At 46.6% G+C, this 25142-nt stretch overlaps 1 protein-coding gene across 1 annotated transcript in view; it reads left to right on the top strand.

Moving 5' to 3' along the window:
* Nucleotides 1-25142, top strand: part of CUL4B (cullin 4B) — a 761875-nt gene that overhangs the window by 197767 nt on the left and 538966 nt on the right. Inside the window, exons 7-8 of the mRNA XM_085608106.1 lie at nucleotides 7728-7890; nucleotides 7980-8069. Of these exons, the coding sequence (XP_085464232.1) occupies nucleotides 7728-7890; nucleotides 7980-8069 (253 nt within the window). The remainder of the gene's footprint in view (nucleotides 1-7727; nucleotides 7891-7979; nucleotides 8070-25142) is intronic.

The raw sequence follows: 25142 nt of genomic DNA, 5'->3' as shown, positions 1-25142 counted from the left end.
TCGTGGCAATCTGTCCGACCATGTCTTGATCTCGGAGGGCACTGCAAAGCAGTTGCAGTGGTGGCTCACGAACCGCGATTGGGTCAGCAGCAGATCCCTCTCCCTACCCCAACCGGAGCACGTAGTAGTGGCGGATGAGTCCATCCTGGGATGGGGGGGATGGGGGGCCACATGGGGGAGGCGGAGACGGAGATCAGAGGACTCTGGTCTCCGGCGGAGACTCGGCTCCATATCAACCTGAGAGCGATCCGACTTGCACTGAAGGCATTCCTTCCCGTTGTCCGGGGAAGTGTGGTGCAGGTGTTCACGGACAACACCACTGCCATGTGGTATTGCAACAAACAGGGCGGGGTGGGGTCGTGGACCCTTTGTCAGGAGGCTCTCCGCCTCTGGACATAGCTAGAACACCAGGGCATCACCCTGGTGGTTCAACATCTGGAGGGCTCTCTGAACTCCAGAGCAGACAAACTCAGCTGTCGGTGCATGATGGATCACGAATGGCGTCTAAACTCGGACGTGGCGCAAGGCCTCTTTCGGCAGTGGGGAGAGCCTTGGTTAGATCTATTCGCCACCGAAGAGAACGCGAAATGTCTGCAGTTCTGCGCGTTGGAGTTTTCAAGGCGGCACTCGCTCGGGGACGCCTTTCGTCACGAGTGGAGTTGCGGTCTGTTGTACGCCTTTCCGCCTATACCACTTCTGCCCAGAGTCCTGAAGAAGATCAGGCGCGACTGGGCCCAAGTCATCTTAGTGGCTCCAGATTGGGCACGAAGGTACTGGTATCCCGAGCTACTCAGTATGTCAATCGATCCTCCGACACGACTGCCTCTTCGGGAGGACCTTCTGTCGCAGCAGCAGGGGACGGTTCTCCACCCGAACCTGTCCAGTCTCCACCTCCATGCGTGGAGATTGAGCGGCGACAGTTGATGCCATTTGACTTGCCTCCTGAAGTCTGCGATGTGATTCTGGCAGCCAGGCGTCCCTCCACTAAAACGGTATACGCCTGCAGATGGAACAAATTTGTGGCATGGTGCACAGCAAAGGCTGTGGATCCCCTTTCCGCCCCTCTTTCTGAGGTTCTCCTCTTTCTTCTCTCTCTAGCCCAGCACGGCTCTGCTCTCGGCACCTTGAAAGGTTATCTATCCGCTATCTCTGCTTTCTTACGACTTCCTGATCAGCCTTCTCTTTTCAAATCCCATTTTGTTTCTCGTTTCCTTAAGGGCATTACTCACATGTTTCCTCCTGTCCCCTTCGTAATGCCTCAGTGGGATTTGAATTTAGTTTTGACCTTTCTGATGTGCGCTCCCTTTGAGCCTCTTCACAATTGTCCCATTCGTCTTCTGACTCTTAAGACTGCTTTCCTGGTAGCTATCCCCTCGGCTAGACGGGTGAGTGAGCTCCAGGCATTATCATCTAAGCCTCCTTTTCTTTCTGTTCATCCGGACAAGGTTGTCCTCCGGACTCGTCCTTCCTTTCTTCCAAAAGTGGTAACTCCCTTTCACATCGGGCAATCCGTCACCTTGCCCACCTTCTTTCCGCCTCCGCATCCTTCGAAAGAGGAAGAGAGGCTCCACCGTCTGGACCCAAAACGGGCTCTGTCATTTTATTTGGACCGCACCAAACAGTTACGGGTGGACGACCAGCTTTTTGTTGGATACGGGTGCTAAGAAGGGAAAGGCAGTACACAAGCGGACCATCTCATGGTGGGTCGTATTGTGTATAAAGGCTTGTTACTCCTTCATTAAAAAGGTAAAAAGGACCCTCCTGTAGGGCTGAGAGCCCATTCCACCAGGGCCACAGCGTCCTCTACTGCCCTGGGACGGGGAGTCCCTTTGCAGGACATCTGTCAGGCAGCAACGTGGGCCTCGCTGCACACGTTTGCCAAACACTATTGCCTGGACAGCCAAGTCCGGAGACATGGCTTCTTTGGCCGTTCTTTTCTCCAGGACTTTCTGATGTGATCTTGGTTTGCAGACCCACCACCGGTGTTGGTATTGCTGAGGTATCTATTCTAAGGTGAGGAATCTAACTAACGTGTTTATTTCAGATGAACAAGTTACTTACCTTCGGTAACGATGTATCTGTAAGAAACATTAGTTAGATTCCTCACGACCCACCCATCCTCCCCGTTCTGCGATCCGACGTCTAGGGTTAAGGCTATCCTTTCTAGGGCCCTAGATTTTTTGGCACCAGTGTCGGTCTCTTGCATGGCTCTGCGTTCCTGGCGCGGAAAGCTATGTACAAGAACTGACGTCAGCGCGCGAGGGCTGCGTCTAAGTATTCCGACGTCATTCTGGCGCACGACGCCGACAACTGACGCGGAGCCGCAGGCGACGCCTAGCGACGCGCAAGGGGTATTGCTGACGAAAAATCTTTCCGGATCCAGCCTGACGCCTGGGGATATTCTAAGGTGAGGAATCTAACTAACTAATGTTTCTTACAGATACATAGTTACCGAAGGTAAGTAACTTGTTCTTCAATTCCTAACATGGAAAACTGCTTTTCTTGTAGCCATCACTTCCCTCAGAAGGGTCAGTGAAATACAAGCACTCACCATTCAAGAACCATTTCTGCAAATGCACCATAAAAAGGTTGTTCTCCGTACTAATCCGAAATTCCTCCCTAAAGTCATTTCTCCTTTTCACCTAAACCAATCTGTGGAACTACCCGTATTCTTCCCGCAGCCACAGACCGTTGCAGAAAGAGCTCTCCACACATTAGATGTCAAATAAGCCTTACTCTACTACATCGAGAGAACACAACCCTTTCGTAAGACCGAACAACTGTTTGTGTCTTTCTCACCACCACACAAAGGCAACCCCATCTCCAAATCTGGGATAGCTAGGTGGATTGTCAAATGCATACAGATTTGCTACCACAAAGCAAAACGAACGTTATCTGTTCCCCCTAAAGCCCACTCTACACGTAAGATGGGGGCTTCCATGGCATTCTTAGGGAACATCCCATTAGATGATATATGCAAAGCAGCTACATGGTCGACACCGCACACTCACTAAACACTATTGTGTAGATGTGCAAACTAAGCAGCAAGCTAGTGTGGGCCAGGCTGTACTCAAAACATTGTTTCAAACCACTGTAACAGATACTGGTGGTCGCCGCTAGGAGCGAGTACTGCTATATAATCTATGCACAGTGTGTAATCTGCAGCTCATATGCCTCGAATGGCGAATGCTACTTACCAGTATGCATCTGCTCTTGGCATGTAGAGCTGAAGATCTACACACGCCCACCCGCCTCCCCGGCTACCTTTATCTGTTCCAGTTTATCTTATTTAGATACAGCACACATGGGCATCTTCACTGCTTATTACTACGCTCCATCATTTTCCTGCTGGCGAAAAACAATCTGAGGATGGAGCCGAAGCCCATGCGATCCGAAGGAGGAGTCACATACCTCGTGACTTCCAAAGACTTTCCAAGAGGAAAAACAACTGCAACCATCCGGTCCCAACACCAGATGGCGATCTATTGGCCTGAAGTTGTCTGAGTGTGTGAATTAATTTGCTGAGTGAGTGTGTACAACAAATGATTAACACTGTTGTCTGATACTGCCTTACTGCTCGACCACCCAACCACAAATAGTGAGGTGCAATCTAACTTTATCTCTGCCTACGTTTGGGGTTTCACTAGACTCTGTGCACACTATACCTCACTTTGGTATAGTATATACAGAGCCAGCTTCCTACAACACTTTTTTAGTAAAGTCTCGAAATATGCAAATGTACTTCATATACAATCACCGCATTGTGATGACTTGCGATGACCCCCATTGGCCTACAACGCTTGATGGACAGGTTTACGCTGTTCATCAAGGATAGGAAGTTGTTGATCAATAGATCCAAAACTTTCATCATGGAATGTGGTGTGGGACGTAAAAAACCCCATGCCTATTTTATTGATGGGCACAAGTGCAAACAGTGGAGTCCTTTAACTACCTTGGCATCACTTTTTCTAAGTCAGGTAGTTGGTCCAGTGAGATTAACCATGTCCGGGCCAAGATGGCGAAATGTTCCCACGAGGTGTTCAAGTTTGCTTCTAAAATCGGGGACAAACGGATTAAAGACATGCTAAAAATTTATCAAATGAGATGTCTTACTGTGGCTCTTTACGGTGCTGGGGTTTGGGGACATGTCATGGCAGGGAGCTTGCAAGTGGAGGAAAATCTCTTCCTTAAGAGACTCCTGTGTTTGCCCAAATCAGTTTCTAATGATTTGGTGCACAGTGAGCTTGGCATTCAACATCTCTCTGACCGGTTGGCTATAAGACCACTAATGTTGTGGCGTGCAGTCTGGTCAAAGGAGAAGACTTCCCTAAACAGAGCTATCATTGGTGATTGTCTCTCCACTGATGACCACTTAAAGATTCCCTGGATTAAATTTGTTGTCAATTGCTACTTAGAGATCTATGGTTTCAAACTTAAAGACGATTGTTATGTTACCTCCAGTCTGTCTAAAGCAGTGAGGAAGTCAGTCTTTATGAACCATAAATCAGAGAGGCGGGAAAGGATCAGTAGCAATTTAACTACATGTATGTTTTACGGAAGAGATTGTGAAACTATGGGTTTCCAACCGTATTTGAGCCTAGTCACCCGGACCTCCCACCAGTTTGTCCTTACGAGATTAAGGTTTGGGATAGTGCACCATTTGGTGGCCTTCCCTTGTATTAAAAAACATCCGAATGGCCCATGTCCATGTGATAATGTATCAGTACAAAGCACTATGCACTTTCTTCTGATGTGTAATCTATATGGTAATTTCCGTCAAGCTTATTCAAAGCCTATCCTTTTGAAATATGGAGTTAGGAATGTACATGATGCTATGAAGTTGCTTTTTAAACCCTACCCTGATGTCTGCTTTTTCACTGCTACTTTCCTCCTACAAGCTATCAAAGTAAGGCCTAGTATGCTTTTTTAATTATTTTATCTGTTTTAATCATGTAATCTGCAGTATAGTATTATTACTATGGTTTTATGATTGATGTATTTGTGTGTAATTGCCTATGCTTTTATGGACTTTGTGTTTAAGTTCCGAATAAAGCCTTATGAAATGAATGAATGAATGACTTGCGATGTAACAACTGACCTTTAAGTTGAGAGGTATGTATTTCTTCATGTTAAGACTGGACACTGCCATTGCTAAAACCGCTTCTATGGCCTTCTAAGTTTTGCTGGATTGGAGTTGAGGTGCCCTCTGTGCCACAGGGTCCAGGCTGTTCCTCAATGATGACACCAGATGTGGGTTCTGTGTGGTCTCTCCGGGATGGAGCCTCATCTTGGCATTTTGGGTTGTGTTGTTCCTGTGAGTTGCAGGGTCAATACTGATTTCCTTGTATTTAGAGTTGCACAAAAAGATGGGTTGGAATGCTACCCAGATGAATCAACAGTAGTTTTGAATATTTGTAAGCTTTTGTGTGCTTTTTGGGAGATGAGATGAGCCACACCTGTGCACATCTCTGAAATGTCAGTTTATTAGGCCTGTGTTAGGGGTTCATTGTTGTGGTGTATCTGCCTCTGGTGAAAATTCACATTGCTCTGCCCAATGCCATGCTGCATCAGGTTGAGCAAAAAAGTATGTTATTTGATTCGCCAGGACCGTCAGTTTGGCTGGAAAGAGCAGGTTTATCTCAGTCCCATTTTTAGGTCCAGAATTCAAGACCTCTTCTTTATACTTTAGTATATACCTATATGTGTATGCACTTTGTGGGCTCTGGAGATCAGCCCTAGGATTTGTCTGCATTCGCTTAGGGACTATTTTTCTGTTCAACTACCTCTATTTAACTGTCTTAATGGAAAACGACCAGCAGAGGTCAGTAAAATACCAGAATTGCTTTCTGCTGAGGGACTTTCTTTTTTTAATTTTTCTTGCAGCTGCCTCTATAGAACTGTCTTGTCAGAAAACGACCAACAGAGATCAGTAAAATACCAGAATCACTTTAGCATTCTCTAGATTCCAGTCCATAGAAATTGTCTTCCATAAGCACCCGTAGACAATAATATTTTTTTCAAATCTTGTTTTTTCAGTGATGTAACCACCGAAGACCCTGACTTTATATTAAAAACAGAGCTTTGGACTATACCATTTCCTGCTGAAAGGCAATATTTATCTCCATGTGTTCTCATACCTGGCGTGTCACACAGTTTGGTGCTTACTTTCTCTCCATGTTAAAGAACAGTAAATGTTTCAGCACCCAGGCTAATGTGCTGCATAGCTAAATACATAAAAGGTCCCAAAGGCGAGACCGATTGCATTGCAAATGCATGTTTGATGTGATTTCAGTCATGATTTCACTCATCAGTATCTAAGGAATGGGATGTGGTTACCTCTGTCATTCAGCCTGTCTTGGCCATAGATCACATATTTGCCAAGACAGTTTATTTAGTCAAATTCTTCTTTGTACCACTTCCTACTTTGAGACCTTACTGCTTTACACATCATTGCAGCGCCCTATTGTGTATGGTTCACATTTGTCTTAATGGCTTACGGTATACCTATAGAGTTTTGAAATTGAATTCTTATGGGAATGAAGAGATGATGGTGAAAGGCAGCAGGTAACCAGGTGCGCGTTTTACTTCTGAGTTAGAAATTTAGAGGAACTGACTTTGGAGCTGATTTGGTTTAATATGCAGCAAATGGCTGGCCATTGATTTAAATGTCAACAAAGGTTTAGGAAAGCAGAAAGTACTTATTGTAATACTAACGCAGGCATATATAATTCTTTGATGCCGATCTGTAACAGTGGTTCTGCCATGAAAGGAATTAATACATTTCTTACTTAGTACACACACATGTAGGACTGCAATTGATGATTCAATAAATTACAACACTGTTGTACAAACAGCACAACTAAATTGAATAGTGTAAATTAATATATTGAAAAAATCATGTATTTCCAAGAATAAGTAATATGCAAGAGGACAAATACACAACTAACATAAGTAGTTTTTTTTGCAATAGTGACAAAAAAGGGAAAGTGAATGAAGTGGTTTTATACATGTATCATCAATATAAAATATACATAAGATATTACACATGAAACATAAATTGATTGCACAGCGTTGTATTAACAATGAAAAGACCCTAACACGACCTATGATTCATCTTCTTCGTTGTAAAGGTCTAGTTGGGCAACAGCACTTACTTGTGAACGTCGACGTTTCGACCCTTAATCACGTGTGTCTTTGGGGTTGAAACGTCTACATTCAAAATTAAGGGAGATGAGGGAGTCTAGGTTGCTGGATGGTGGGATCCGGGTGTCCCAAGGTCAGGGTGGTACAGACAAGTAAATATTTGGCCGGTGGCTTCACCCTCCTCAGATGATTGTACGATCAGCATGATATGCATTGGTGTTAAGTACTTGACATAATAATGAGATTGATACGTGATGATTAAAGTTGTAGCCCTAATGATGCTCACTCACGGATAGATGTCTGCGACCCAGTGATTGGGTGCTACCTATTCACCACATGTAAGTGCCTATTTAATGATTGCATGGTAACTACTGCTATTTGCAACAAACTGTACGTTAATTGTAAAATGTTAGTTAAAAAAAAAAAAAAAGTAAGTAACACTGAGGTAACATCCTGGATGTCGACCTCACATTGTAATACTCTTTTACAAGCAGTGCAATTTACAAATCTAATTTTAGACCATTTAACAGCTAGACGCAATTCTTTTCATTCTGGATAATACGTCTTTCTTTTCCTCTTTTTAGGGATATGGGACTGGAGTTGTTTAGAGCGCATATAATTAGTGACCAGAAAGTGCAGAATAAGACAATTGATGGAATTCTGTTGTTAATTGAGAGGGAAAGAAATGGAGAGGCAATTGACAGGAGCTTGCTCCGAAGTCTTCTTAGTATGCTATCCGATTTACAAGTAAGTAGAGCATAAAAATATTGAAGTCTGTGTAAACTGTATGAAAAAGTGGGGTGGTTTGACTTTATCTTTTCTTTTTTTATGCCTAGATTTATCAAGATTCATTTGAACATAGATTCTTGGAAGAGACGAATCGATTGTATGCTGCAGAGGGTCAGAGGTTAATGCAAGAACGAGAGGTATTTTTAATAATGTAAATCTGTTTTCCTGCTATTATTTCCTGTGCTATGATAGTGTTGTAGTGTCACTCATTTTCAGCTAATCTTGTCGATTGACTTTTGTTAAAACAAAAGGGTAGTTGTGTAACTTTGTTTTGTTTACGAATTTGCAGTAGCTTCCACCTAAACTACTCTGAAGCTACTTGTAAAGCAATTGTACTGGCTTTTTATACTGAGAGGACTTTATTTGATTGTGTAAACAATTCTCTCTATTAAGAATTAAAAAAAGTCTTGAATGATAACCGTTGAATATGCTGTGTTTGAGAAGAACCCTGGACTACAATTCAAAAAGTGATCGAAAGCAATCCGACACTGCCCCAGAGTGGTCAACCCCTTTGCTTGCACTGTACATGGAAGTCTTGCAAACCTTTTTCAAGTTTTTTTTTAACTTTTACATTCCTCAGTCTTCCAGATTAGCTGTGAGGGAACTAAAGTCCTGCACATTGGTCCTCAAGGGTTTTCTCTTTTGTATCACAGTTGCTGTACATCTTTAATTCTCAGGTGGTTCCACCTTCTTTTACAATCCTAGTATCTATCCTCTCTCTTCTTGCACCTGATTGCTCTGAAAAAAATATGCCAGCAGCTTCCAGATGTTTGAATATCGATACCTCATTGTATTGAATTATATTTAATAGTTTTTCCACATGGTGCAGATGCTCCCAAGCCTACATTTCATCCTGTTGGTAGAGTTGTCTACTTTCTTGTGACGATTATGTAGGGTTCTTGTCTGACTTGTTTCATGCGCTTCTATCAGATTTTCACGCCAGACTCCACTCCTCTGAATCTCTTCATTTGAATTGAGGATGGGAATGGAGACTTAATGTAGTACCAGATGTGTATACTCATAAACCCCACTTCAAGTGAGGCCCCTCCCTTGAATGCCCTGATGTCAATCAATTTGTGTGTACACCTGAGATAAGATGGAGAGTGAAAGAAACAGCATGCCCCATCACCAGCCAGTGATGATGGGGCAGATATTAATGTGCGATGAGAAGGCCCATAGGTGAGCATAGGCCTGACTTGATTTATCAGCTTTATCATCCATGCATCTTTCACCACTCCCTACATTTGTGCCATATGAGTGGTAGACCATAGAAATATTGTAAAGGTATTTCTTAGAGTGGCTGAAACAATGCTGCGTCCTCTGAACCATAATGTATATTAAGTCAAATTGTTACCACAGCAGCAGCCACACATTTTTATTTTTCTGTAGTAGACATTTTGTAATTGGTCAAATTCCAAAGAGTTCACAGGAAGTAGGCTGTTGCCTGTAATACTGGGAGCTTGTTCCGTTACGGGAGACTGCAATGCCACTGCTTTGTTAGGAGATTTCAGATGACAACCTTAATAGGTTATGTTTTAATTTTGATACTAGTCTCAGTTTAGTCTTGCATCATTGATGAACTTTCGATGAGAGTACTTCCACAAGCCCTCCAGTGTCTCCTCTGCACACACCCTAGTCTAGGAAAGATCCCATGCAATAAATGGACATACGTTCAGTTAACGGTAGTGGCCCAACAGCTGTAGAGAGAGATGTTCATGTCCTTTCAACAGCAAGCATGTTAAACTAGCCCCCAAAGTTTATGATCCTGGATTTTGCGGGCCACAATTACATCAAGGTTGTTAAAGTGCCATGCATCTGGTCTCAAAAGTCCAAACACAGATTCAAAGTAATCAGATTTTCTACTCAAAATACTGGTTTTCTTAAAGATGGCTGGACCTTCTCATTTGCATCAGGTGAAGTTGATCAGTGTTGGTCTGGGTTTCCAACTTTGGAAGAGATATTGCCTCTTCCATCGTGACAAAGCTGACCTTGGTGCAGTTTGTGTTGCTTTTTGTTAAATAATGAGGTGCTAGTAATGAAAAACAGTCAAGATGCTATATGTTAATCAGCATGGAGAAGTGAAATCAAGGCCTCTGTCTGACCATGGTTCTCTGTGTACTCTGGATATTTGTACTGCACCAAGATTAATTTCAGTATGAAAAGTGGCAAAAAATAGAATTGCACACTTTCTTAAATAGTTTCAACACTCCAAGCCTTTTTCCAAGTGCTTCAGCGGTCAGCACTCCTGAAAGAAGTAGATAGTTTAACTCAGCTGAACGTCTCTCCATCAGACTTTTTCATTATTGATCACGGTTAGCATCCCATGAACAGTGGTCAAATAAAATCAGAAAACAAACCGCAATGATGACTATGGCAGTTGCTTGGATTATGTGGGATTTCTCAGATGTCTTGGACTGATTAAAAAGACAAGGTAGCCTTAAGCTCTTAGCCTCATTCATTTTTTTGTTTGAATCTGTTTTATTGGGTTTTTCTTCAGAGTACAGAACAAATATCTGCAATACGGTATAGCTTGCCTGCATATTGTGGGCAATACATTTATGTCACTTACATATACTATATTCACTGTATTAATAAATGCCTCTTTACACATTCATGTGTCTCTTAGTTTGTGATTCATACAAGTCTCTGATCTGCTGTAAGTGAGTGGCTTTTTTAACCGCATGGTCCATCAGATGAATTGCAGTAAATGTACCGTATTTAGAATTGCTGACTCGGGAGGCAGATAATAATGTTGGGTATAACTAATACATAACTAGGATTGTAAGTTCTATCTAACATGGCTTTGCCTGCAGATCGAATCAATCTTCAACCCACAAAAAGTGAACCAGTGCATTTCCACATCTCAGCATGCAAGGTCTATCGGAGTTTATGCTTGGCCAACCATAACCAGGCCTATTATTTCTGCTCTTGTAGTTGCGGAGGATCACAGCATCGCCCCCCCCTAGTTCCTAATCTTGATGCGTGTCTGATGTAGCCTCTGGCCCAATATTGGGAGTCCCGTCTGTTTCCTGGAGCTCTTGCACTATTGTGTCCCAGTGTTTGGGGATTGGTGTTTTCCGCAGTCCTAGCACATCCTCTCTACGCAGCGCAACACTTTCTGCTGTGGCCCATACCCGCAGCGAACGCCTCATGCAAGAATAGCAGGAGTTTCAGAGGATCGCCACCTTTTAGTAATCAGTCATTTAGCAACAATCAGCCCCAGGGCAATGAAACTGGAAGTCACCTTTTGATCCTTAGTTCTGCCATAAATGTGTAGAATGCAAGCCTCCCAACATAGGGGTACACTGCGGCCCGTGTAACGATTTAAAAAGGTTACCACAGATTCCCATTACTCTCCCAGACGTGGGCAGCTCCATACCATGTGAAGCAAATCTGTGTCAATTGCATGGCACCGTGGGCAACCAACATCTGTGCTATTGGAGTATTTATTAAACTTCGCTGGAGCGAGATATGCCCTCTGGGTTATAAAGTATTGTAAAACGCATGTTAAGCAGGATGCTATTGGCACCTCCAGCACTATGTTCCATTCAGTCTGAGAAAGGATGCTGAAGGTCTCTCTCCCATCTCGTGTGCAAAGGAAGTAGCGCTATCGCTGTGTGATGCCTGAGGGCGGCGGTGAACCACCTGATTAAATGTCGTCCCTGTCCCATGACATGTAAGTATTAGATAATTAAATGTGTTTGCGGCTCTCTCGACATGTCACCCCAATTTTTGCCCAATGCTGCTGCTTTGTGTGTCGTGTAAGGAACAAGCTTCTGCGGTAGCATCTATATGCTACATGTAGCAGTAATTGTGCTAAAGCTCTCTGCCTATGACATGGGTGGAATAGTGCAAGGAGGCTGCGATGTGATCAGGGCAGAGAGTCTGTTTCCATGTCCAATAGGTATCGCTCGAAAGCCACCGGGCCACCCATTGCAGTTGAGCTGCAAGATAGTGATCTGAATTGGATAACGCAAGCCCGCTCTGATTCATCAGTAGGTTGAGCTTTCGGAGTTCAACTCTTCTGCGGGATGTTCCCCAAATAAATCCCCTCACCACCCTCTCCAGTGCTTGGAAGAAAGCTGGAGTTAATCATAGGGGTAAATTGGTAAAATAGTATAAGAGCTGTGGTAATACCACCATTTTAATTAAGGCTACGCGGCCCATAACCGTAAATGGAAGTGCACTCCAAAATGAAATTTGAGAGTAAATTGCATTCACCGCCCTACCCAGATTGCCTTCCAGCAATTCGTCCTGTCGATGGTAAACATGCACCCCCAGGTAGCGAAAGGTGTCCGTGTGCAATTCTATGCCAACACCATTGAGGGTGTAGTGCGGGATTGGACATGTTGTGTCGAATGGGTAAAGGCAGGGCTTGGACGCATTTACTTTTAATCCAGAGAGCGCTTCAATGTCTCCGAGGATATGCTCCTCAGTCTCTGTAATAGAGTGCATGTCCTTGATGCATATGAGTAGATTGTCCGCATATAGCGAGATCGCATGCATGCCATCACCCAGCGTAATCCCCCCAACCCCTCCCTGTTCTCGAATGGCTGCCGCCAGGGGCTCGATGGCTAACGAGAAAAACAGCGGAGACAAAGAGCACCCTTGCTTTGTCCCTTATCTCAGTCTAATGGGAGCTGATATGTATCGGTCCGTTTGTACTCTCATTGTTGGCGCATTGTATAGGAGCCAATTCAGATTGAGAGGGGCCTCACCAAACCCATAACTTGGTAGTACTGCAAACAGAAACTCCAATTCCAAGGTGTCAAAGGCCTTCTCGAGGTCCAGTGTCAGGCAGCCTGAATGGGGCCAGTGATCCAGCGTATATTGGGACACCCATAAGAAGCGTTGCAGGTTCAGTGAGGTCTGTGTGTATGTACCAAGGATTGGATCAATGGTGACAGCCTATCCAGTTAAAGCTTCGCTAGGATCTTATAATCTGTGTATAACAGGGCCAAGGGCCGGGAGGAGCTTAATTCCTCGGGGTACCTGTCAGGCTTGGGGAGTGAATCTAGTCGCGCCTCAGATGGGCAGTTGCGTCTTCTAGGGCAGCATTGTACAGAGTATGTAAACGCAGGGGCCAGGGTCGCCACTTACGTTTTTTTAATCTGCTGCCGTCGAGGCCGGGAGTTTTCCCCGTGGCTAATGCTGCTATGGCTTCCCTGATCTCCTCCTTTCTAGCGGGCGCACAGGGTGTGCTCTGGTCTGGTGTTACCTTTAGGCAGGCGTATAGAATTCAGAAAGATGGTTGTGCATACCTGACCATGTGGAGTGGTGTTTTCATATAACTCTTTGTAGTGCCTGTCATTTCTGCGTGTATCTCGTGTTGGGTGTATGCTGTGGGTCCTGCCGCAGTGCGTAGTGCATGTATAGGATGTTGAGACTGCTCCTGGCGCAGCACCCACGCTAGTAATCACCCGGGTCCGTCAGATGTTGCATGTTTTCGCGCTGAGTGCGCCGCGTAGTTCAGGTACCTTAATCGCTAAAGTAACTCTATGTTCTCTGCGCATTGCACTCCAGGATCGCGAGCCTGCCGTAACCGACGCCACACGATTTTTACAAGGCAACAACCCCTGTTCTACTCTCCGTATTTCCTGAGTCAGGTGCTTTTGTATATTCTACGTGAGTTCCATACTGTGTCCTCTGAGGACCATTTTAAATGCCTCCCATTTGAGAGCTGTGCTGTGTGTCCTGCCCGCGTTAATGTCCAAGGATTCCCTTGTAACTGCCCCAAGGGAAGCTCGAAACGCTGTCCCTTCTAGTGCCACCGCTTGGAGGCGCCAGGTGGGAACCTGTAGGTGGGCCGGCATCCCAGCTGAGCCACAATAGCTGGGGATTATGATCAGAGTGTGTGAGACGAGGTATTCTATGTGCTTAGGGAGAGGTAGTAGTGAGGATGAGCTTACCAGTCGATCCAGCCTCATGTGGTGGTAATGAACATGAGAATAGAAGGAGTATATGCTGGTATCTGAGTTGCGAATATGCCAAACATCTGTTAAAGACTAGTGTGTGAGCCAGGTGTTCAACTCGAGGGCGTTTGAGGAGGCAGCTGTGTGCATCAGGGGAGGAAATGAGCGATCCAGAGCGGTGTTTAATACGGAGTTAAAATCCCCACCCAGCAGCCAGGGGACCCCGCTCCAGGGTGCAAGCAATAGTTAAGAACAATGGTTCAAGTATGGCCCAAAAGGGTCCAATACAAAAGGGTAACCCAAGCAGGGTCACTTGTTTTTTAAGAGAAGTGAAATCAATTCCGTAGGGAGCAGGAGACAAAGTAAGTAAAGGGTCATGTAGGTCAAAAGATGACAGGTATTAATTTAAACAAAGTCAATTTTAGAGTGCTCACATAATAATAATAAGAAAGCGTGGTGTGAAATAGTGATAGTAGTTTTAAAAAGACATCACATTGACAACAATATAGTAGTTGGATTCCATAATTGATCTTTACAAGTCATAAGGAATTCATGTTGTGGGGTGGTCGACGGCACCCCACAACATGAATTCCTTGCAAGTATGAGTATATTGAATATCGCCTGGATGCTGTGTGGATGGCTATCACATTCCAGGTGATTACGTTGCCTTGCATCATGTTGTCTGATTATGAGCTTGCGTACTATGAAGGAGATGTGGAAGGTCTAATTGCGCAGTATTAGTTGATTGAGTGTGCAGGGCTCGGGTAGCGCTTGCCCTGTGTGCAGCTGTATAAACAAAAACGGGATAACAATAGAACAAATGCAACCATTTTTGAGCGGACCCAAAACGAGGGTCCTCCCAAATTATATTGTGGTTACATGCTGCGTCCATTAGTGACAGTCCGTGCCAGGGGTGGCTGATGCAGTAATGGTGTGTCTTGAAAGCTCTTGTGCTGCAACATGAAGAAGGGCCTAGTATTGTTCAATGAGTGTTTGCATTTTTTTAACGCTCAAAATAACTCCATCTACCGAGCCTTATCTTTTGGGGTCTTTATCCACACATGAGCGTTTTTTATTGACCAGGTTTCGTAGGAATCTTTTTCACCTCCTGCTTGCCAGGCCAAGAGGGTGCAATAGAGGTCAATTGTTGGCTCCCTGTTGCTGCGACGGACAGTCTCCACAGGATCTGCTCCATTTTATACTTTTCTGTAATTTTTTTGCGACACCTCGTAGGTATTTTTTAGTCCCTATTTTAAAGAGGATGAATTTTACCCAGGCTCGTCCTGCCCTCCTGTATCTTCAACTGTTAAAGGAGGATTGTATATTTTTTATTGTTGGCTACTTAAAATCCATTGTGCGAACCAGGGCTTGCTTGGATTATTAGCTATTTGTTTGGATAATTAGCTATTTGTTTGAGGAATCACCAAGGACTTAGAGGAGGACCAGTTCACCCTCGAAGGGTAACATTAATCTATGGGGGATGCTGTTTGTCTTGGTTTTATGCACTTTATTGTCATAGATTAAAATGGGAGGCGGTGCAATGGGTTTTCTTCATATTTTATAAGGTGTGCTATTTAATGAAAATATGTTTTAATGTAATTGGATTTTATGCAACTTTTATGGTTTTTTCTATGTGAAACTGAATAAAGTTTATTTGATTGATTGTTTCAATGAGTACCCGGTGGTCTCCCAGCTTCCTTATGATGGGAGACCACCGCCACTGTTGATAACTGGGCAAGATGGTCCAAACCCAGCAATGTTGATGCGTCACTCAATGCCAGGAGCATCCGTTGGGCCACTTAATGATTTGCGTGGAGCTAAACCATGTCATCCGATGTATGAGGCGGCACCACAGGAAGGGACGCTGAGTCAAGCATGATAGGCCAAAAGTGAGAGGAGTCCTCATTGTTCATCGACTTTGTGGATTTTGTTTCCTGATTCGAGCCACGTGTTCTGTTACTGATTGCTGCTGCCACTTGTTGCGCCTCTCGTCGCTCAACAATTATCTGCTCCAAGTCTGGTATTGTCTTAAGTGAGGACAGCCGGGCCTTTTCTCTCAGTGTTTGCCTCGCCTCTGGCCACCCCCACACGACACGGTCTTACCTGGTCAGCGGAGTCTGCTTGACTATCCGCCAGCCCCAGCCCCTCCCACTAGTCCCAGGCCTCCACTGGAGAATTAAAGAAGTTAGGGGTGTCCTTAGTTACCACACGTAGGCGAGCCAGTAACTGTAGAAACGCATCTCAAGTTGGCGGAGGCACTACTTTCCTGATTGAAAGGATCCTCTGCACCTTTGCAGTCTGGGAACAAAAGGACACTCACATTTAGAACCATAATTTCATGCATCTTGCGTGTTTCTCGCAGGACCGTGTCTCTATCTCTAAAATTCAGTTGTCTGATTAGGAATGGCCTGGGATTCGCACCAGGGGGTGGCCGGCGGGCCAGCACCCTTTGCGCCCACTCCACCATGAACTGAGGGGACAGAGCATTGTCCGGCAGTACCTCTCTCTGCCAGTGTTCTGCGTAGGATACTGGATCCTGCCCTCCACATCCTCTGGCAGACCCACCACGCCCACATTGTTACGTGTCATTCCACCTTCGGCATCTTCCAGCTTTTCTTCTTGCACATATACTTTGTCCATTAAGCTGTGTATCCAGGTTGTGTTTGAGCTGACGGCTGGTCTCGGCTCTGCGAGCGCCACCTCGTTAGCCTGTACTTTATCTGCTAATTTGCGATGGTCCGCATTGTGAGAAAGTGCCATCTTCCTTGCATGGTATGCACCCACTTTTTGCTGAATTGCTGATGTAATTTGACTGAGTGTGCCCTGGGCTCCTGCCAATCAGGTACTCAGGGCCTGTGTTCCTTCCCTAAAACTGCATGAAGCCTAAACCCAATTGGCATGTCTGGCCACATGTCAGCCCCTGGTAAATGGTACCCTAGGTACCCAGGGCCCTGTGACCAGAGAAGGCCCCTAAGGGCTGCAGCACTTATTGTGCCACCCTTAGAGGCCTTGTACCCTGACACACACACACACTGCCTTTGCAGGCTGAATGTCTTGGCACAGAACAAAACAAAGAATTGGCATGGCATACATCCCGGTGTCACCCTGCCCACAACACACTGCCCTGGCATACCTCAGTCACCCCTCTAGCTGGGTGCCCTATGCCAGTGGTGTGGGCACAGGTGCATGAGCCCTGTACCCCTACAGTACCCAGGTCCATTCCTGGGCACTAAGTGCAGTGCTGCCATTAAGAGTATATGGTGCTGGGAGGTCGTCATCACGAACTCCACAGCACCATGATGGCTACACTGAAGACTGAGAAGTTTGGTATCAAACTTCTCAGCACATTAAACCCACACTGATGTCAGTGTGGGATTTAATGTAGAATGCACGACAGAGGGCATCTTAGAGATGCACCCTGAAACTAACCAACAACCAGTGTCCTGACTGAGAGGCTGCCACCCAGCAGACATGTTGCTGGACCCCTGGGTAGAGAGCCATCCGCTCTCGTGGGCCTGCAACAATGCACATCCTGGGCGAGGTGCTAGGTCTCCTCCCCCAGGATGGCCAGGGGAAGCTTCAAAGGCATGCCGCCTTTGTGAGCTTCTCCAGGCCACTTGCTGTACTCAGCAACTGGCCCCCACCGGTTCTGACCCCCACAAATTTAGTATTTAGGGGCAGCCTGAACCTTCCTTCCTCAGATCCTGATTCCGAAACAAGAAGAAGAACAAGATGAAAGAAGACCTGCCGTGCAGCTGCTAACAAGAGGACGACAGCAACTGACTTGGCCCCAGCCCTACAGGCCTGTCGATCCTCGAACCTGCTCCTGCTAAACCCCGGCGTCTCTAGTGATCAGTAACCTCGAAAACCCCGGAGGACCTGACTGCCTTGCTCATCTAAAGACTGGGACTCCCACGAGCAGTGGTTCTGCTCAAACAGCAACAACCCCTGCTGCCAGCCAGGAACTGCGAATCCAGCACACTCTGCACCCGCCAAGCCCAGCCTGTGCCTGAGTGAACAAAGACCTCGTGGTCCTTGGGTGCTGGATTCTTGGTCACAGTCACCGTGGGGATGTCCTTGTGTCCCCCCGGTGACTGTGACCAAGAATCCAGCACCCAAGGACCCTCCTCGACTGTCCTAACGACGCCTGCAACCTCAACTCCAGAGACCCCCCCCCCCCCCCCCCCAACCGTGACCAGCAGAGGGTAAGATTTCCCGACACCAAAAGACACCCCGGCGTCCTGCGGCCCCCTGTGCCCAACTCCTGGGTGCCTGCCTAACCTACAGTTTCCCAACTTACCTCTCGAAGTGGTGGTCACACCTGAAGAATCTCCGTCCCAGAGTTTGCAGCCTTTGTTTGTCTTGCAGCTTTCCCATGGAAATAAATTGAGCGCCCGAAGGCTCAAAAGCACCCTACACCCAGCTGCCCGAGTGCCCCTGGAAGTGCAGCATCTGTCCTACTCTACGTCCCCACTTGCCCTGTGTAATTGACCAGGAGCCCAGCTCCCACAGCCGCGTGACCTGCCTGCTAGCAGCCACCAAAGAAAGGCCCCCTGCCCGCCATAGGCTAACATTGGGCCTAACTCTCTCTCTGCACCCAGCTGCCACTGTGTCGCTGAGTGTGTAACAACTGTACCTAGCTGACCCTGGGAGACCCCTGAGTCTATGCCCAGAACCTTAACTCTGCTAGTCGAGTACTTTCCTGAAAGCCGATAATCTACATTTTCTCCATAGGGTAACATTGACTGGTTTCACTTGGAAATTCTTCTAAGTGTCGAGTTTTGAAACTTTAAAATAGTCACTAAAAATCACCCGATCAACGAAAACGAAATTACTCGCCTGTTCTCACGAGAGATGCCAGTGCTGGATCTTGGTGCCCAGCATTGACCCTGTAAAGTAATTACAACTGTGATTTTCCAATAACCAAACTTTCCTCCATAGGATAACATTGCCTGGTTTTTGCCTGACATTCTTCTAAGTGTCGATTTTTGAAACTCACAAATATTCCTTAAAAACCGCCTGTGTAACAAAAACGATTTCTTTCAACTGTTTACAGGAGATGCACCAGGGCTGAATCCAGGATCCAGCCATGAGTAAGAAAAACCTATGCAAAGTAATTGATATTGCCTTTACTTAAAAATTCCCATTGAGCTCAATGTTATAATTGTGTTTAACTTGTGTTGCCTATTGCAACAACTGTAACTATTGCATTTAAAAGTCTATTGCTTAATGAAAGTACTCAACTAGAGCATTTCATTCTGAGAAAGTATTTTGATATCTACTTGTGGTTCTAAAATACAACTATTATATATTTTTTATGTACAAAACAATTGGCCTAGAGTTCAGTTCTTGAGTGTGTGAGACCATTTGCTGACTGAGTGTGTACAACAAATGCTTTACACTGTCCTCTGATACTGCCTTACTGCTCGACCAAGCTACCACTTTAGAGAGTAAGGTTATATCTAACTTTAGCCTCTGCCAAACCTCTGGGGACTGTTGGACTGTGTGAGAAAGTGGTTCTGTATATACTGTTCCCAAATAGGTACAGAGTCCACAGTACCCAGAGGTTTGGCAGAGGCTAAAGTTAGCTATAACCTTACTCTCTAAAGTGGTAGCTTGGTCGAGCAGCAAGGCAGTATCAGAAGACAGCATTTGTTGTACACACTCAGTCAGCAAATGGTCTCACACACTCAATAACTGAACTCTAGGCCAATGGTTTATATAAAAAATATGTTTGTTTTTATTTTAGAACCAACAATAGGTATTAAAATATACTTTCTCAGAATGGGATGCTTTAGGTAAATACTTCTGCAATATGCAATTGACTTTTGTAGCTGGTAGTACAGGTTGTTGCAATAGGCAACACAATTTCAAACACAATAGTACATTGAGCTCAATGGAAGTTTTAAGTTATTTACAATAGATTACTTTCAGGATTACTTTTCTAGCTCCAGGACTGGATCCTAGATTCAGTCCTGGGACAGTTCTTGGAAACAAGTGAGTAAAGTCGACTTAGTTACTGTTGTGATTTTTAGGCAATATTTTGCTATTTTAAAAGTTGACTCTTAGAAGAAATTTCACAGAAAAACAGTCAATGATTTCCTATGGAAGAAAATTGGGTTAATGGTAAGTACGGTTGAGAGTACTTTTCTGGGTCAGTGCTGGGCACCAAGATCCAGCACTGGGATCTCTCCTAATAGCAGGTGAGTATTTTCGTTTTCGTTACTCGGTTGATTTTAGGTGAATATTTTAAGTTTTAGAAACTCCACACTTCGTAGAAATTTCAGAAGAAACCAGTCAGTTACCCTATGGAGGAAAATTGGGTAATCGGCTTTTGGGTAAGGACTCGACTGGCAGAGTTAAGGTTCTGGGCACAGACTATGGGGTCTCCCAGGGTCAGGTAAGTACAGTTGTTACACGCTCAGCGGCACAGGGAGGCAGGGGGGCCTTGGTTGGTGGCTGCTGATTAGCAGGCCACGCGGCTGTTGGAGCTGGGCTTCTGGTCACTTGCTCAGGGCAAATGGGGAAGTAGATGGGAGTAGAGGTTACACTGCCAGGGCCACTAGGGCGGCTGGGTGCAGGGTGCTTTTGAGCCTTTAGGCGCTCAATGGATTTCAGTGGGAAAGCTCCTGGATGAACAAAGGCTGCAAGCTCGGGGACGAAGATTTTTCAGGTGCCACCACCACTTCGAGAGGTAAGTTGGGTAGTTGGAGGATAGGTAGGTACCCAGGAGTTGGGCACAGGGGGCCGCAGGGCGCCGGGTGCAGGGGTGCCTTTTGGTGTCGGGAAATCTTACACTCTGTTGATCGCGATTTGGGGGGGGGGTACCTGGTTCTGAGGCTGCAGGCGTCGTCAGGAGCGTCGAGGTGAGTCCATGGGTGCCGGATTCGGGGTCACAGTCGCCAGGGGGACGTCCTCAGGGTCTTTGTTTGCTCCGTCACAGGCCAGGCTTGGCGGGTGCAGGGTCCTCGGTTCCGGGCTGATGCCAGGGGTTAGAAGCTGGTTTTGAGCAGAGCCACTGCTCATGGGAGTCCCAGGTGCTTAGAGTCAAAAGGTAGCTAGGTCATCCGGGATTTGTGAGGTTGCTGGCCAGAAGAGGTGGCGGGATGTAGCAGGAGCAGGTTCGAGGGTGTACAGGCCGGTAGGGCTGGGGTCAAAGCAGTTGGTGTCTTCCTCTTCTTAGCAGCTGCATGGCAGGTCTTCTTTCTTCTAGCTCTTCTTTGTTTTTCGGAATCTGGAATCTGAGGAAGGAAGGTTCAGGGTGCCCCAAGTACTAGATTTAGGGGTGTTACAGGTAGGTAAAGGGCAGGGACCAATGGGTCCCTGCCCTGGGGTGGGTACACCCCCTATCCTACCACTCTCCTGTGGGAGGGGGGCAGTAGCCTAGTCCTGATTGGGCAGGGCCTCACATCATCAAGATGGCGAGTGCCCGGGGATGTGCTTCAACTCGCCTCCCCCACCTGAGGGGTGGGGTTGGCAGGCTGGCACATCCCCTGTCCTTATTTGGCATTTCCGGCCAGTCTTCCCGCCAGAGTGGGGGTGAAAACCGGTGGGGGCCAGTTTGCTGGGTACAGCAAGTGGCCTGGTGAAGCTCATAGAGGCGGCATCCCTTTGAAGCTTCCCCGTGTCCATCCTGGGGGAGGAGACCTAGCACCTCGCCCAGGATGTGCGTTGTTGCAGGCCCAGGCGAGCGGGGGTCTTCTACCCAGGGGTCCAGCAACATGTCTGCTGTGTGGCAGCCTAGGCAGCCTCCCAGACCAGATGTGGATTGTAGGTTAGGTTTCAGGGGGCATCTCAAAAATGCCCTCTGTGGTGCTTTTCACATTAAATCCCACACTGGCATCAGTGCGGGTTTAATGTGCTGAGAAGTTTGATACCAGACTTCTCAGTCTTTAGTGTTGCCATTATGGTGCTGTGGAGTTTGTTTGACGAGCTCTCCGCACCATGTATTCTTAAATGGCAGCACTGCACTTACAGTGCCCAGGAATGGACCTGGGTAATGTAGGGGCACAGGGCTCACGCTCCTGTGCCCACACCACTGGCATAGGGCACCCAGCTAGAGGGGTGGCTGATGTATGCCAGGGCAGTGTATGTGGTGGGCATGGCACACAGGGATGTGTGCCATGTCGACCCCTTGTTTTGTCTTGTACCCAGACACACAGCCTGCAAGGGCAGTGTGTGTGTGTTACGGTACAGGGCCTCTAAGGGTGGCACAATGAGTGCTGCAGCCCTTAGAGGCCTTCCCTGGTCACAAGGCCCTGGGTACCTAGGGTACCATTTACCAGGGGCTGAAATGTGGCCAGCGTTTGCCAATTTGGGTTTGAGGTTTTTAGGGAAGGAACATAGGCCCTGGGCACCTGATTGGCAGGAGTCCAGGGCACACTCAAAGCACATTCAGCAATTCAGCAAAAAGTGGGGGCATACCATGCAAGAAAGATGGCACTTTCTCACACTCTGTACAAGCTGTACCTTACCTTGGTGCAGTATATACAGAACTGCTTTCTTACACGCATGCAGTAGTGTGAAATCCGATGCAACTTTATCTATTTTGGCCTCCAACAACGTGCGCGTTTGATTGAGCGAAGCACCAAGCTTCTCGACAACGTTAAGCATTGTGTCCAGCTTTTCGGCCAGTGTGTGATAAAGGGGATCCTCGCCTTGAGCTTCATGTGTGCGGGCTGATCCTTCGGATTTGGAGCTAAATGTCCCTTGTGGGGTAGCAGATCGCAAGCGCCCCATTACCAATTGTTGGGCTGTGGGCAAGGGGTTTACAGACCTCCAGTCACCAGTGGAGAATGTTCGTCTTGAGGCGCCGACTATGACGCAGGTTCCTTGCACACTTCCTTGTTTGAACTTCAGGGGAGGGGTGTGGGGTCCTGCCGCACGGAATAATGGGATGCAGTTAATAGAAGATGTTATATGGCCTGTAAGATTGAAAGCTTAACATGGTAGGTAATTTGACATGGGCTAAGGCCTCCAGCCTAGCTCTTCTTACCAGCTCTTGCTCAGGAGGTCTTTGCTCTTCCCCTCAGTACTAGGTGACCCCCAAACAGCCCATGGCTCATCCTGTGGTTCACCGGTTCCTGCAGGGCGAGGGGAACTTGCTGCACAATATAGGGTCTGTTTTTGGGCCACTCGCCGCCAATCTTTAGACCCAAATCATCTGTTACACTGCACACCCGTCACCCTGGTCCCTCGGTCACGCCAAGTGGGGGCTACCAGCGACTCCTTCGTCTGGTGTTGCAGCAGAGCTAGTTTGAGGCGAGTGAGGTCCTACCGGCGGCCATTTGTTGAGCCCGGTACTGTCTATGCAGGAATCAGCTATGAAATAGCCAGAGACATGCCTGGCCAGCTTCAAAGTAGTGAATGCAGGGGGCCGGACAGGTTAGGCGCAGGACGACCCAGAAGGTGGCAGGGTGGGAAGGGATAGCACCACACCAGGTCTGGTCCTGAACCGACCCCCAGGCTTATTTTCATCACCCCCGTCGCCGATCAGCCCCTCAACTCATGCCACAGCAGTTGTGGAAGGCGCCTCCTCTGCTCCGATGGGCACTGTCCTCCTCCCAAGTCTTCGGCAGGCTGCAGCGTTGCACTTGGGGAGTGAAGCTGAGACGGGCCTCTCCTGCCTCCCAGCCTCTGTCCGCCTCCAGGCTTCGCAAGGTCCAGACCCCAGGCTTCTCCGCCTCCAGATCAGCAGCCCCTCACCACCAGCAGGGTATTCAGCAGACTTGGCCCACCTCTTTCATTCGCTGGCCGCCATCACCCGAGGGGCAACAAGTAAGGGGGCCTGTGGGATCACAGCCACGCCAGGAATGTAGACCATACCTTCTGTATGGTGCGGCCTACAGCGGCGGCCTCGTGTGTGCTGGCATACGACGCTCCGAGTGAGTCTCCTCAACACCGGTACAGCAATGCACAGGGGCCATTTCGCTTGTCAGTTGGATATGGATGGCCTCTAATTAGTTTAATTGGCTGGATAATAAGGGCTTGTGGCAGAGCGTCTCTAGTTTACAATCACCATCTTGACTGCTCAGCCACGCCCCCTCCTTAGCCCCTTCCCTTCAATGTTAAAACTAAAATAACTCAAATTTTCAGGTCATTGTTAAAGTCTGAGTCTTTTAATGGATACTTGTTACTCCAGTTGTTCCACTTGCTGTCAGTGTAATTCCATCTCTATATCCTTCTTGCTGCATAAGGACTGTATATGTTTAATATTCGCTGCTTGCAAAACTATGTTGTGTACTATCTTTGCTTTCGGAAATAAATTCCTTGTGACTAAACAGGAACAGTTTAGCCATAACTTCCAGGTTAGGTCCCCTCCTGACACAAGCAGCCCCAGTCTGCCTAGTCATTGAGGCGCTGCTAAAATCCGATGTCGCAGTGAGCATGGCACCCACACCTGGGCATACCATTGAACATTGTGCTTTTCCTTTTGAACCTCAAAAGACTTATTTTCATAGACCTGTTTTTTTTCTCCTGTAGCACACCCATCCCGTTTGTTTTCTTTTTTACTGTTTTTAACTAAAAACATGCTATAATTGTATTCCTAAGAATAGTTTTGTTTCTTTCAGTTAAATCGTGGTCCATGCAGTTTTCTTGTTTTTTTTTTTTTTATATCCTCCTTATATTGGAAACAAAATTAAATTATTAATCCCTAGAAGTTTACATCCTGTATTTCAAAGACCAAAATCTTGAAGAAGTCAGCAGGTTTTATGATCTTTGTGTTAAAGTAATTTAAGAATCTGGTAAAAAGTTTCTTTATGCGGATTGTGCATTAAGAAAGAAACCTCTTTGTCATTGAACCTTGGCTACTTTTAAAGATCTGAGCAAGCCACTATTGCTTCAATGGTATGTTTTCATGCTTGAAGTCCTTAAGAGACTCATGTACATACTTAAAAGAACAAGCATTGAAAATGCAATAGGTCTCGCATTTGCTTAAAGTACAGCTATTGATGTTGTAAATGACAATGTATTTTATTTATGTTTTGGTTTTTAAAACCTTAAATAAAAGGCATTGTCATTTTCAATGCCGTACGCCCGCCCAGGGACTGTTGCACCCACTGACCCAGCCTGGCTGCACCCAGAAACCCAAGGCGAAACTACAGAACTCATAAGCAGCTACCAGAACAAACTCAGGAAGGAAAAACATGGCCAGCGACGGCCAAGCTCTGGGACACCTGCAGGGGCACCATAACTACCGGCAACTGGAAGCGGCGCAGCCCTGTGCCGTATGGATCGGCCCTGGGTATGGAGGATCGCAGGGAGGTCGAGCGGGAGTGGAAGCGCTCTCTCTCGGAA

This window comes from Triturus cristatus, chromosome 5_2 (genome assembly GCF_964204655.1).
Source record: "Triturus cristatus chromosome 5_2, aTriCri1.1, whole genome shotgun sequence".
NCBI lineage: Eukaryota > Metazoa > Chordata > Amphibia > Caudata > Salamandridae > Triturus > Triturus cristatus.
This window is presented reverse-complemented; position numbering and strand designations above follow the sequence as displayed.